Genomic DNA, 15,213 nt, shown 5'->3' with positions numbered 1-15,213 from the left:
TATTATGCATACCCCTTATATAAATAAAAAAATAAATTACAAAATTAACAGAGGAAAAAAATCATAAAATCTCCCAACAAAAAAAGGAGGATAAAACGACGGCGTTTACAATGAGGGATAAGGGATGGAAATTGATTTAATTGAAAATAATGGGTCGAAGAAGGGACTGGAGAAATTGGGCTGATAATTAAAGAAGAATTGGGCCCAACTAGAAATATTGGACTGAATGACATGCAGAATTGAAGAGACACATTTATTTATTTCCAAAATTAATATCGAAATTACAATTTAGTCCTAAACTATAATTAAAAAGATTTTGCAGACATCACCTTTGAACAAGAACTTCATTACCACATACCTTTATTTAAATGTCGACATAATAAATGACACTAAAGTTTATTTTTCTCACCGGTAATTTACTCAAACAAGTGAACTTTCTCGTGTTCCCTTTTTCTTCTCCAAAAAATATTATTTCTTTCTCGGGCTCACGTATTTAAATAATACGTATTAAATACGTGAGCCGAAAAAGAATACGCACGTATTATCCATTGCCCACGTATTTCTTTTATGAAAAAAGCAATGAATAATACGTAGACGAAAAACAAGAGTCGATAATAATTCTAAAAATTAAAAGTAGATTTAGTGATTTACAATACCTCAAACATGAAAAATACATAGACAGCAAATAAGCCGTATGCCACAAGTAACACACAAAGATTAGTATTTTAAGAAATCATATTAGGGAGATTATTAAATTAATTAAAGTGGGACCCGCAGTCAGAGTGACGCCACCAATCAAATTGTATTACACATCCAATCATTCATTCTTCCTATAAATCTTTCCAAATACCCACCATTTTCAATCCCATACACTTCTCATCGATCACAAGAAACAGAAAAAAAAAGAATTTTTCATTTTTATTTTATTTTTTAATGGCAGAAGAATTTCAAGAATCTGAAGTTATATTTCACCACGGCGGCGACGATGTCGATGAGCCGTCCAGGAATTATAAGGCGGCGGCGGAGAAGAAAAAGCTGAAGCCAAATAATAACAAGAATAACTCGGCCGCCGCCGCGGCTCCAGTGAATATCCCGGAAAATGTGTCCCGGAACTCGTGGCTACGGTATATTGATCAATCGGATTTCGCTGGTGACGACGACGGCGACGGAGAAATGGTGCCGCCGCATATCATAGTAGGGCGGCGCGTGGCCGGAAAGATGATGGCGTTCTCGGTTTGTACCGGAAACGGAAGGACTCTTAAAGGAAGGGATTTGAGTCGAGTTAGGAACTCGGTTCTTAGGATGACCGGTTTTCTTGAAACTTGAGTTACAATGAGTTTCCCCAGAATTATGTATATGCTCATTGATTGTAAAACAAATCGGAAAATCATTAATTAATTAAAATAGTTTATTTATATAAAAAAAAAAGTTTTATTTATATTCAATTAGTATTTGTGGAAAATGTACAATAATTGTGGTTTGTGTGTTAGATATAAAAAATCAAGATTCCAGGGTGTTACAGAGTAGGTTTCTGTTATGCTTTGTTGGGTGGTGCATTACGCCAATAAATCATTGACAGAGTTTGTCTGATTTGGACACAGGCCAACACACACACAATTAAATTCATTTTGGATATGTTTTAATTTATTCATATAATATTATAATTTAATTACATGTAGGATTAAATTAAAGAATATTTGAGGCCTTAATGTAAATGTGGTTTTGTCTTTTATGCGATAATTAACACGTGTCAGATTAATTAACGTAGACATTAGTACATATTTAACACGGTATAATATTCCTCGTTCTTGTTTGGGGAATAGATTCCGAAATCTTATATTTTGTAATTAAATACTGCAACGAAATTTAACGGCTTTGTTTTGTCGTTTTGTTCTAAAAGTCTAATCTTCTATGTATACCGTAGCATCTAGCTAGTATTAATAGGCCTTTCACCTTTGCAAGCAAACATTGTACGCATTTTATTTCGTTGACTAATATTATCCACCGGTCAAAATTGATTGATTCGTATTATTACAAAATAATATTTTATGATAATTATTAATCAAATTAATTATTTCTACATTTTCTTAATACACTTGAAGCATCTATTCACTGATTTTGCAGATACTACATACACCGAGTGATACTGAACCGTTAATCTACACATAATAATATATATTATATATATGTCGGCTTAGTAAATGGTTATTTATATAAAATTTCAGTACAAATTAGATCGTCCGATGTTTTTCACCAAATTTAATATCTCGTAAACATTATTCATCTCGATCGCATAGACATAGTACATCAAAATGCCACGTGCATGATGATAGGGTAGTTTACTTGAAATCAAAAGTAGGGCCATTGAAAATATCAAAGTACGTGTACATCATAAAAGCCCCAAAATTCAGTTGAAGTCATCAAAATTCAATTATTTATTTATTTTACTTATTTGGGAGAATGAGTTTTGGATTTCATTTCGTTTAATTTAATCATTTTTAACTAATGAATCAAGAAAGAAAATAGATTATGAAGAATTCTTTATTTAGGGCTTCATTTATTTAAATTAGACTTATAGACCCGTATTGCCTTATGAAGAATTCAATAATAAAATTTATTGAATACCAATTATTAATTTGTCAACAACATGATATAAGAAATCAAGAATTAAAATTTACATATACTAACCACATACATACTTCTAAAGTCATACCTTATCCGATTGGGACTTTGACAAATGTTGTAATAAAGCCTATACTTTGTAATATATATGAGAAGTACTTGCGTGCATCTTCGGCACAAACTTAATATAAGATAATGCCTCGATATTACTTGATTCTCCATTGAACTTAAAAGTTGGACTTGATAATTGATTCTTAAATAAGTAAAACTTTTTCTCATTGGTAATGTTATTTAATTTATCAATTCAATTATCATAAGTAAGGCCGGTTCTGAATATAGGTTTCGTGTGTAAAGATACTATGTTATTTGAACAAATGTTACATATTAGTGGTTCAATAATATTTCTATGAGTACTTTTAAAAAAAATCGTGACCCTATTCTAAAACCTGTAAATTTTTTTATTGACATTGCTAACTTGGTCAATATTTGAGTCATATTATCTTCAAAATTTTCAACTCCTAATAAATAATTGTGCTCGTTAAAACGAATTAATATGTATATTGGGATATCATTTTTACAAATTCTTAAAACACACCCAGGTTCCAATTTCTCAATAACGGGCTCGGTTATAGTTCAGTTGTGATACATAATTTGAAATAGTGTGATTAAGCATTACATTGGCCACCACAGGCTTCAACGTGCCTAATCTTGTTAACCAATTTGCCTATAGTTCATTTTTGACAAAATTATTTATTTATAATTTTATATTCTTACTTTATTAATTTGTCATTATAATTATATATAAAAAATAATAATTAAAAAAAAAAAGGCGGATGGAGTAATAATGAGAAACACGTTTTCGATAAGGCTAAAGTCGTAATCAAAAAAGTAAGATTAGAAATTAAATACGACTATCCATATTCCATACAGATATGGCTAAATTCCAACAGCATGAAATGACGTTTTATGGGCCTGTCTTTTTCTTCATAAAGTAAATATGTTACGTCAACTCAATTTTCACTTGTTCCAATTTCATTTTATTCTTTTTTTAATTCACTCGTTAATATATAATCAAGTGTAACGTCGAATAAATCGGCCATCAATACACGTGTCAGCATACTGGGACGCCACATTTACTTTAACAATAATTAGGTGGACCTAGAAAAAACAAGGGACCTCTTTATAAACGGGATCGCCTAATACGGCGCCGTTCGCTTCTAAACCACGGCTCCTAATCCACATCATCAACCCTATTAATTAAAGCTTTAATTAAGCTTCAATCAACTCACAAACATTTAATATGCTTTCTTAATCTTACTGCTAATGACATACCCACACGTGTGCTGTATGCATGCACGGAACTATTTATATTCTTCTGAAAGGAGACAGCATTTTCTGGAGCTAATTAATTGGACACTCAATATATGTATATATGTATTTATTATTCTAATTAATATAATACGCAAATTAACTTATTAATATAAAGATTAAAGAAATATGATTTATCAAACAATTGGTCCACACGCACACAAATGTGAACCAATCAGAACAACATGGTATATTCTTTTTCAACTAGTTGATCAGTCCCACACGCATTCATAAATATAAGCTTTGATCAAATATATGAAATTGTATTTACAATAAAATAATATTAAACTTATTGATTATTTAATTTTGCTTGGTAAAGAATAATTAAAACTTAAAAATTAAATGCAGTACCCATTTAATTTGTAAGTGGATTAGTTAGATCTAGTCAAATTCGATACCCTACAATATCACAGATGTTAATTAATTGTATATTGTAATAGTATATTCTTATGAATATTATTAAGTACATAATTAAATTAAATCAGTCAAACTATTACAAACATTATATATTAAATTAAAAAAAAAATCTTACTTAGCTTGCCGATGCTCTATGTAAATGTAAACAAACAAGTAATCTTTTGTCGTGTTTCATTTTTCTTCTGGAAAGTAGACAAAAATAAAGAGTGAATAGTCAATAATAATTTCACAAAAATTAAATAAACACAACGACAAAATTATTAAACTGTGACTTATATTATATACTGTCAAATTAAATTTTTGTTTTAGGGTAAGAGGTGTACGTAAGTGGGGACCACACACAAACTTCTTCCCAATCAAATTAAATCACAACCATTTCACATTTCAATCATTCATTCATCATATCTCCTATATATATACAGCTCCATATCTATATATATATATCACATATATATACACACTGTGTTTGATTTAATTTAGTATATATACTTTTTTTATGGCAGAAGAATTTGAGGAATCGGAAGTTATATTTCAAGAAAATGTCGAACACGAAGATAGCGACGACGCGTGCAGTAATTTTCATCAGCCAAGTTCCGGAAATAGTAAGAGGAAAAAGATCATGAAGCCAAATAGTACTAGAAGGAATTTGGCCGCCGCGGGTCCGGTGAGTATCCCGGAGAATGTGTCGTGGCTCCGGTATATTGACCGATCGGATTTCTCCGGAGGCGACGAAGAGGGAGAAATGGTGCCGCCGCACATCATCGTAGGGCGGCGGCGCGTGGCCGGAAAGATGATGGCGTTTTCCGTTTGTACCGGAAATGGGAGGACTCTCAAAGGAAGGGATTTGAGTCAAGTTAGAAATTCTGTTCTCAGGATGACTGGTTTTCTTGAAACCTGATCACTTATGTAAATGGGAAAATCATTAATTAATTAATTTTGATTCCCCTCTAAGAGAATTAATGGAAATTGAATTATAAGAAAAAATTATAGCAATAATTCTTTGTTTAATTTTTATTTGTGGAAAATAATGTGTAATTTATGAAGAATATTGGAAAGATCCAGATTCCAGGGTGTAAATTAGAATAGGTTTATGTTGTACTTAGTTGACAGAGTTTTCTGTTTCCTCAAAAATAATTGTCTGATTTGGACAGATTCATATATTTGATCAAAGTTTATATTGTAATTAGAATAGGTTTATGTTGTAATTAGAATACACACATTGCATTTTTGGATATATGCCGACTCGTTTTCAGAAACGTTTCGTGGCCGACACCTACCGAACAATTTATGGGTCATTTTGTAACTTTCAAAAGTTGAATAACAAATTTTCAAATGTTTTTGTTGTTTCTCTAATTAATTGCATTATTTAATGATCAATCACAAATTGATAGTTGATATATAATAATGTTTATTTTCAAAATAAATTCGTATGGAAATATAAAAAATAAAATTACATATGCTTCATATTTATTGATATATCACTATACTCTTAATATTTATACATTTTCCCAATTTATTTTAGTATACCCAGTCTTTTGACATGCCGTTTCGCGGTGATGTTTTCCCGTTTTCCGGTTTCGTATATGCGCTACATAGTTGTAGAGTAATATTACACGTACGGTTCAATTAATCTTCTTATTTTTTATAATCAACTAGTATTTTGGGAATATTGTACGGGTGCATTATTATATTTATAACCAAGTTGACACGAGACTAAACTAATTAACTAATAATATACTAATACTTTTACTTGATTCCAAATTTAACTGCATTAATTTTGCCGTTTTCTTGCGACTCTATCTTTTGCTGTCAATTTCAAAATAAATCATTTTAATAAAGAAAATTAATAATTTGAATTATAGGAAATTACTGATTAAATAATTTATATATATGCCACACAGGGACAATCCTTGTGCTAGGCACATGGGAACTATGAATGTCACGTGCGAAATGATAAGCTAATTTTGCTTGAAACAGAAGAGGGCCCACTTTGCATAGTACGTACGTGTATCACATGAAAGCCACTAAATTCAATTGAACTCAATTATTTATTCCTTGCATAGAATTGAGTTTTTGGGTTTCATTAATTATATATATATTTTTTTTGTTTAATAGCCCCTTAATTATGACTTAATCACGCCTAATGCGTCAAAAGAAAAGAAATTAAATCATGTCAACCTTAATTAATCAAGGTTTTAATCCAATACCACAAGAGATTAGAAAGCGATGTGTAACTACGAGAATGTCAGAAATTGCGCGTCGTTTGCGCTATTGAATACAATTGGAGCACCTAATAATTAAGTAATTACTAATTACTAATTAGTACTAGTATATAAGTATATAACACGACATAATTACTTTCATTAGTGTCATCATTACTACACAATTAGCAAAATACACACGACAATTTCTGTCTTTATCCAAACCACGCTTCTTGTCTGAATTATTATTCATGTCCACTAATTAAGTATACAAGTGGGAACCTCATTTTATTTTACTTTGTTTTGAACAAATTCTTTATTTTAATTTATAAAATTCTATTCTCTTCCAAAAATTACATTTATAATATACATAATAAATTACACATATTTATATCCAAAAAATTCCAATTTCGAATTTTTTTTAATTAATGTTTCAAAAACAAGTAGGATTTCTTCAAAACTGCTAATTTCGACCCGATCCATCCAATTCAACCCTCTCGTACTCAAAATACGCACTTTATTTCCAACAACAACGAGTAAAAGGTCGAAGCATTGTGCCGCATTAAATAGGAATTTACGAGATTAAAATAAGTCACAATTACAAACAAAACAAAAATGTGTGCATTATTATTATTATATATTACCTTCTCATGCAATTGTTGTTGATATCTTTAAGAGGGGGTCGAAGACCACTAGCACGAGTGCCGGACGAATTATATCTGAACGACGAAATAACCGACACAAACTTCTCCATAGATTTCTCTGCTATGTCTGAATAACGACTCAAATGGCTGATATCGCACCCCAACTTTCCTTCTTCTGCTTCGGAACTGCAACCGCCTGCAAGAACCAAGACAAATTAATCAAAAGTAATAACCTTTCACAAATAACTCAATGCTCGTTTCGTAAATAGTTGTTGTACCTGATGATGTCCAGTTATCGTCGTTTGAATCTTCTTGTATTGGGCTGTCAGTTTGATCTATCTTTCTTTTCTTCGTAAATATTTCTTCATTTTCTCTCTCGATATTAACGTTTTGCTTCATCCTCAAGTTATCGACACGAACTGTTTCCTCCTCGAGCAAAGGAGAGAGCGGCTCATTTTCCTTTCCGTTTTCGCCCCCGGACTTTTTCAGAAAATACGAACTCCTCACTACCCCATTTTGCTTCACGTACGTTGTCGCCTTCCCATTTTTCCGATCCGAGTTCACATCCTTGTGCAATGAGATACAAGGCTTACAAACTGAATTTCGCACCACGGTAAAAGCTGCAACTTCTCTCTTCTCGCATGGTTCTACGAGTATATATACGAATTAGCAAGTATTGAATAATTACAAATAGCTTTTGATATATAGCATCATCAAAAAAACATCCTTACCACGATCTCGTGCCTCGATAAACTTCAAATCATCTTTTACCTAATCTCAAACAAAAAAATCATCAAAAATAAGTATTAACAGAATGAATTAGAACATGCATAAAAAATCGAGTTGTTTATCGTACAACTGGAGAATGGCTGGAAGTTTCGTTGATTTCATTTGGTTGCTTAGGTGAAATTCTAGGAGCTCGGAATTTCCTCTTTGCCTCGAGCGAAGCAAAACCTTATCAAGTTAAGGAAAAAAAGACGACAATCTTTTTAATAATCTACCGGAATTTGGAAGTTAGGAACACATAACAAGCAATGATATAAACACGAAGGAACAAATAAATCTATATATCAAGCAAACGCGTATAATTGGATACAGAAGTAGTTAGTTAGGAGATTCTTCTGTGCAGGCAAATCGAGCTTTTTCTTTTCACCGTCGGGCTTGAAATTCTTGAGCTGGTAAGTTCCTTGAACCACTTTTTCAGTAGCACCAGATTCCGTCTACTTGTCGAACAAAAAACATTATCGAAAAAAGATCCGTACGTAGATAATATAAAAAGTATCAATAAATAAAATCGAGAATATACCTGGATTGGTATTTTAGTAAACGGATCAAGATCCCCTTGCGCTATACCTTTAGCAACATGCTGAGGCAATGCCGGACCTAAGAAATCTACATCTTCACCGACAAAATCCACTGGCTCGGATAAATGTACAATATCCTCACTAATTGGATCGTAAACTCGTTGATGCCTAAAAGTCAAAATTGCCCTCTTGAAAGATTCTTCGTAAAGAGGAGGTACATCAACACTGTTGTACCTTAAGTGCTTTATTACCTGCATCGAAAGTACAAAAACCCATCGGTCGAAATTCAGCAGACAAAATCATATGATTAAAATCACTAAACGTGTTTAGCAAAGTAATAATTACATTTTCGTGACTTTTAAACTTCTTAATCAGCGCGTGAGCTTTCTTCAGGCCCATTCCAGGCAGAGACGCCAAATAGTCGCATCCACTTAAAATGCACATCTCAAGCAACATCGTTTGGGTGAATCCTGCTAGATTTAGCTCTTTGTTGTGTTGTAGCATGGCGTTCTTGTATTCAACACCTTGCCCAAATTTATCCATTTTGTAGATAATCTGTGTTTCGTAGAAATAGAGATTCATTCAATACGACAAAAAACACCTGGCAACCGAAAAAAACATCTATATATATATATATATATATATATAGTACAATACTAAGACCCACTCTGGGACAACCAAACGCAATGAGGTCCGAGTCTTCTGTTATAACTGCATCAACGTGTTTGCCGAGTGCCAAAAATGTCATTTGTGCATCTGCTTCATAGGGAGCCACAACATACGATATGTTTTCCCGTTTCAAGACCTGTTGAAAAAAACCAGACACCAAATAAATACTTGACAGTTCGTCGAGAAGGAAAAATAACCGCTATATCTATATGAAAATCCACAAAGAATTATACAATATAACCAATTTTTTTACCTGGATAAGGTCATAGGCAACTGAAGGTGATATATCGACAGCCTTCTGATAGCACTCGTAAGCAGCAGTTAGATTTCCGTCTGACTCATGCTCGACGGCACGAGAAAGATTTTCCTTCCTTGACCTTCAAATAGAATTTGTGTCGTGAAAAGACTGACTTAGTTATATTTAAAACCAGTTTTCAAACAGCTAAAAAACTCTGAGCATACAAAAAATTAGGGTGTTCTAATACTAACTCTAAACAGTTAGAGACTTTTTGAAAAATAAAGGGATTAATTGCTCGAAAGACTCGGAGAAATCTATCCCGGGAGATCTTCGTCGGAGAATTTAGTACCTTGCTCGCTTGATCTCTTGATCGTTCTTCATTGGTAGATGACCTCCATCAAATACAAGAATGGGTTTAACACCGTAATGGCGCAGCATATTTACTCTATGCATACAGTAGTCAATATGCCTGAAACAAAAAATAAGCCATTTTAAGTTATTTTCTGTTCCGACTTGTTATACATTAAGACCGGTTGCCATTTACACATGACAATTTCATCTTCAAAACTGTGATACACTTTTCCGGGCTCGAGGAGATGTGTTTATACAATTCTTATTTACATTGATTGGGCAGCAATTGACCTATTAACAATTCCAAATCCAAATCCAAACTTCCAATCTTAAAAACAAACTAAAACCCTAAATTTTCAACCTCAATAAACCAGTAATTGAGTGAAAAATTTGCAACCCATTTTCTAGAATGTGAAATAAATGACATTCATAAATAGAAATAAGCAAAAATACAATTGTTAAATTCATACTTGGATGTGGGTTTGCCTTTGCAGAGGTCGGTGCTACAGGAAAGGGCGCCTTTGTGCAGCCAAGAATATGTGTCGATGGCGACGAAGCATCCCTCCAATTCCTTAATGTGAATCGGATTCATTATTGATTTCAATAGGGGCAGCAGCCCTTGTATCCCCATTTTCAGATCTTGAACGATGATTCAAGAAAAATTGAATAAATTGTACTATTGACAATGGCGGATTACTGTGAAATTGAAATGTTCGTCTTCAGCTGACGGAAACCCTAATCTTGAAGTAGTGAATGGGGATTTAAGATCCCCATGAGTGAGAGAGGGGAGATGGAGAGTAAGGCGGGAAGATGTTGAATTATTGAGAGGGAGTGGTGGTGGTATTTTGTTAATTCTTATTTCTTTTCGGGGGTAATATGGGAATAAATCAGCTTGGGCCATTGAACTGGACTAGCTTGTTAATACAAGGCCACAAAAGACAGGGCCGAATACTTAAGGGGCTTAGGCGAAATTGAGGCCCCTATTAATAATATTTTGTTTATAATTAATTACTTTTTCTTTTTTTCTTTTTTTTTTTTTTTTTTTTTTTGCTTTTATATATAAAAAACTATATTAATTAAATTTTCACATTATGGGCCAATGTTGGATTTTGGGCCCAGAGCGAATTTATCAATAATTTGGCCCGTTAACCCTTTTCTACCTGAGGCAGCCCAATTGAAACAAATGGCCCATCACAAAGCCCGTTTGTCTGATGGAACTCTCTCGAACTTTGATATGTCCTGCTCACCTTGATACTTTGATCTTGATCGTTTCTCTGGGGTATTTAAACCTCTCCGCCTCACCTCTAAATCGTATTCCTCTTATGATTTCTCTATCCTCTTTCGCCGTACCATCACATTCAATTAATATTATTTGCTTTTGGCAATACTTCAGCTGACCGTGACGATGGTCGATGTTTGTACGACCTTTACCGTCTTCTTTCGATACCGTTATATAGGAGAGAGGGAGAGAAGACACGTGCAAATTCGAATTTTGTTTGTTCTTCCATTTTTCAATTTTTTGAGAGTGGGTTATGGGTGTGGGAAACATGATATTTGGTGATCAGTTTGGGATTCGGCGGGAGAGTTAACCTAAGTTTGTGAGTTTTCAGTCATATCTGACGTGTTCGGGAGCTTGTGTGTGTTAGCTCAATTGGTGTCACCGTCGGTGAGTTCATGACGAAAATGTGACTAAGGAAACTGAGCAATTAAATGTATAAAAGAATAATTAAGATTAGTATTATGTTCACACACTAATTAACAAACGAGCCACGAGTAACATGGTTAATCATAAAATAAGAGAGTCGTGCTAATTGCTAAATGCTCATCTCCATTTGACATTTCGTCTGAGGGGCAGATCCGTATATTCACATTGGAACATCGAATATTTAATTGATTCGCGTTGGACCAAATAATCCAGTCCGTTGATTAGGAAATACTTATCCGGTAAGCCAGCGTGTCGCCTTGCTGTTTGTACCCACATATCTAGCCACAATATCCCCTTTATATAATATATAATATAACCCCATAAAACCTCAATTTAATATAGAAATTATGGTATTTTATGTAGGAAAATAATGACTTTGTAGATTTCAAAATAGTAGTCTAATAACCCTCATAAAAATGGTCAAAGTCATTATTATAATTTATAATAAAATATATTGTTTTTATCAAAATGACCCAACATATCTAGCCGGCACCCATACATAAATTGCTAATTAATTGACCGTTATTATTTTATTACCAAAGTTTTGCTGTGTCATACTCACAACCACCAATTGTGTGGACCAGGTTCCAGCATCATCAAATAAAATAAAAAATAGACTAAATTACGCTGGTGCCAAATTTAATTTAATCTTCTAATTATTTGGAATATTTCTCAGTTTATCTCATTTTACATCATCCGAGTTCTATATTTCGAAGGAAGATGATTATAAGATGTGTTCAAAACGAGTACCAGTTAGAGAACATTCCACATAATATAGAAAGTTATGTTGAATTTAACACCTTAAGGATGAACGTGTAAGAATATCCATACTTGAAGGAGGTGGTTGTAATTATCAAAATATAAGAAGTTTTTCTGTAATTTAACATTATTTTAGAGGTGACCGCAATTTTTTCGTAAAATATATAGACTCCGACATTTATCATATTGTCACATTTATAATGATACGTATCTAAATAGAAAACAAAAAATGACAGTTGTTTTAAATGCAATAGCTAATTAGCTACAATTTCCCATCCAACCCCTCAATTTTTCAGCCTTTTATTGACAAATAAAAAAATAAAAATTCCACGTTTTCTCTGTACAAATTAATTAATTTATTAAAAAAAAAATAGGCCTTGGAATTACGACTGTGCCATTGACTCGTGGCCACATTGATTGTTATTCTTAATTATTTATTTTATAGTTTATACACAATAAAAAAGCAGCAAATCGAAGGTATAACCAATCATGGAAGGCACGTGGGCTAATTTGTGATGCAAATAAGATAATTGTTTTAGACCAACGTGGGCCCATCATTTTGCACCGTGACTACTTGCTCCCTCAAAATGAAAGAAAAAAAATAAAATATAAATTTCTGAAATTGAATCCGAAGCTTGACACTTCGCCAAAAAAAAAAAAGTTTTACAATTCAGAGAGAGTTGAGAGAAAGAGAAACAAAGAAGAGATTATTTACTCAGCAGAGAGGAATCAAGATTTGACGTTCCAAAACCATGTCTGAAGGTGGCTTGTTTTCAACTTATTCATTGTGCAGTGATGCAGCTGGATTTGCAGGTCATTTTCTTCAAATCTTATTTATTTATTTATTTTATAATAATTTTTTTTTTTAAATTGGGGTATTCTTGTTTGATTTGCTGCTTGAATCAATCAATGGGTTCTTTGCTTTGTTTCTACATATCTGCTTCGACAATGGTGGATCTGCATTTATTTTTCCTCTGTTCTTGTTTTACACTTGAAAGGTTGACTTGGTACGCCAACTGTTTGATTATATTCCTGTGAGAGAATATCTCTTCGAGTTCATCATGTTAGTCAATTCTTGGTCAAATTGAGAATGATCGGCCAAGATTTCTGTGCTTCTTTAATTTGTAGCTCTGTTACTTGATTGGTTAAAAGATGATGTGGGAAACAATGCTGAAAGGGAGAAGGAATGCTCATATGATTCTTAATTTGTATATATAAAGTCAGCCTCAGTGTAAAATCAAGACAATCAATCTAGTGACCTAAATAACTGTTTTAACTGCTAACAATAACCGAAAAATTTACCTGTCTTTTTTTCTTGCAGGAAATCTCTTTGCCTTTGTGTTGTTTGTTTCACCCATGTAAGTACCTAACAAATTAAAAAATCCAATAGTGTTGTGTTTCGTATTTACTGTCAGTAATGCTCTTCGTCTATTTCTCTTACAGACCTACATTTAGACGAATTGTCAGAAACAAATCAACGGAGCAGTTTTCGGGTTCTCCTTATATATACGGCCTCTTGAACTGCTTAATATGCCTTTGGTACGGTTTGCCCATTGTATGTTCGGGCATAATCTTCGTCGCCACGGTCAACTCAGTCGGAGCCGTTTTCCAGTTGGTGTACATTATCATATTCGTTATATACGCAGATAAAGACAAAAGGGTAAAAATATCGTACATTTTTAGATTTAATTAAACACATTAATACTAATACTAATCCACCCAATCGCTGAACTTGAAATCGATCTCTTGCAGTTGAAGATGCTGGGATTAGTGCTGGCAGTTTTCTCCGTTTTTGCTGTAATTGTTTTTGTTAGCATAAGGGTTTTCGAACCGCCAAATCGACAACTTTTCGTTGGATATCTCTCCGTTTTCTCTCTCATATCCATGTTTGCTTCTCCACTCTTCATTATCGTGAGTTCATATCGAATACTTTCTTTTCTTTTTTCTAAGTATTTATCTTTTGTGATAAGTGCTAACTTGTGTTCGAAAAACATTATTACACGCAGAATCTAGTGATCAAGACAAAAAGCGTGGAATACATGCCGTTTTATCTCTCACTCGCAACACTCTTGATGAGTATTTCTTTCTTTGCATACGGAATGTTGAAGAAAGATCCATTCATCTATGTAAGCCACTCCACACTAAGTACTATGCATACTGTTAAATGATAATAATAGCTCGTTACTATAAGGGTTGATTCGTAATTTTACATTTCGGCGTAAAATTAAATCAGGTTCCAAATGGGATTGGAGCAATTCTGGGGATTGTTCAGTTGGTGCTGTACTTCAACTACAGCAGAAATTCTGCGGAAGCTTCCAGAAGGCCTTTGCTCGAGTCGTACGCCTAGTTATATGCACATGCACAGGGTCTTTTAGACGCTACAATTGGAGTACATACATTTGGTAGAGTATCTTGCAGATAACGGGGCCCGGGTGGCGGATCTTGTAGCGGCGTTTTACATTTTTTTATTTTTTTCAAATTCTTTTTTTTTCTCATTGTCGAGTGTGTGTTGTACTTGTATGAGTTCTTGGTTCACAAATACTTCTACAAAGAGGTGATTGTTTTCAATGTGTGTGGAAATAAGACTAGAATGGGTACCATTGTTTCTTTTCATATCATGAAAAGATTGAACATATTATAAATATCAGATTGTGGTGCATTATTTTAACAACAAAATGAGTACAACTAGATAACATTCCACGAAATTTAGAAGATTATATTGAATTTGAAACCGTAAGAGGTGAAAGTGTAAGAAGATTCGTTGGGGATTGTTTCGTAATTTAACCTTATAGTGTGACCGTAATTTTATCATAAAGAAAACGTCACAACTTGTTTGCGGGCAGGTACTAAAATTAATTAATTAATTAAGGGTAAATTACTAACACCCCCTAGAGGTATGATCAAATTACGAAAACCTCCTCATGTTTGAGTAATT

General features: G+C 33.2%; 3 protein-coding genes and 1 non-coding gene across 4 annotated transcripts; 3 read left to right on the top strand and 1 right to left on the bottom strand.

Moving 5' to 3' along the window:
* Positions 1 to 840: 840 nt before the first annotated feature.
* Positions 841 to 1,590, top strand: LOC105968568 (protein S40-1). Its single transcript, XR_016029040.1, has one exon. It is a non-coding gene; the product is annotated as a protein S40-1 (transcript).
* Positions 1,591 to 4,672: 3,082 nt separating this feature from the next.
* Positions 4,673 to 5,562, top strand: LOC105968551 (protein S40-1). The gene has a single exon (XM_012993181.2). It carries the CDS (start codon positions 4,904 to 4,906, stop codon positions 5,303 to 5,305), a length of 402 nt encoding a protein of 133 aa, XP_012848635.2. The 5' UTR covers positions 4,673 to 4,903; the 3' UTR covers positions 5,306 to 5,562.
* Positions 5,563 to 7,108: 1,546 nt separating this feature from the next.
* Positions 7,109 to 10,642, bottom strand: LOC105969165 (5'-3' exonuclease family protein). The gene is made up of 11 exons (XM_012993910.2): positions 10,285 to 10,642; positions 9,813 to 9,932; positions 9,479 to 9,602; positions 9,224 to 9,361; positions 8,902 to 9,111; positions 8,559 to 8,807; positions 8,349 to 8,472; positions 8,109 to 8,206; positions 7,984 to 8,023; positions 7,531 to 7,899; positions 7,109 to 7,448 (listed from the first exon to the last, which is right to left on the bottom strand). The coding sequence occupies exons 1-11, from the start codon at positions 10,443 to 10,445 to the stop codon at positions 7,249 to 7,251; spliced, it is 1,833 nt and encodes a 610-aa protein (XP_012849364.2). The 5' UTR covers positions 10,446 to 10,642; the 3' UTR covers positions 7,109 to 7,248.
* A 2,010-nt stretch (positions 10,643 to 12,652) lies between these two features.
* LOC105968453 (bidirectional sugar transporter SWEET2a) lies at positions 12,653 to 14,939 on the top strand. The gene is made up of 7 exons (XM_088811398.1): positions 12,653 to 12,810; positions 12,940 to 13,091; positions 13,600 to 13,636; positions 13,722 to 13,938; positions 14,031 to 14,189; positions 14,285 to 14,404; positions 14,512 to 14,939. Exons 2-7 carry the CDS (start codon positions 13,031 to 13,033, stop codon positions 14,623 to 14,625), a joined length of 708 nt encoding a protein of 235 aa, XP_088667524.1. The 5' UTR covers positions 12,653 to 12,810; positions 12,940 to 13,030; the 3' UTR covers positions 14,626 to 14,939.
* Positions 14,940 to 15,213: the final 274 nt, after the last annotated feature.

Source organism: Erythranthe guttata, chromosome 13 (genome assembly GCF_056151865.1).
Source record: "Erythranthe guttata isolate IM_541 chromosome 13, IM_541, whole genome shotgun sequence".
NCBI lineage: Eukaryota > Viridiplantae > Streptophyta > Magnoliopsida > Lamiales > Phrymaceae > Erythranthe > Erythranthe guttata.
Note: the sequence above shows the minus strand (reverse complement) of the source record. Positions and strands in the feature narration are given on the sequence as shown.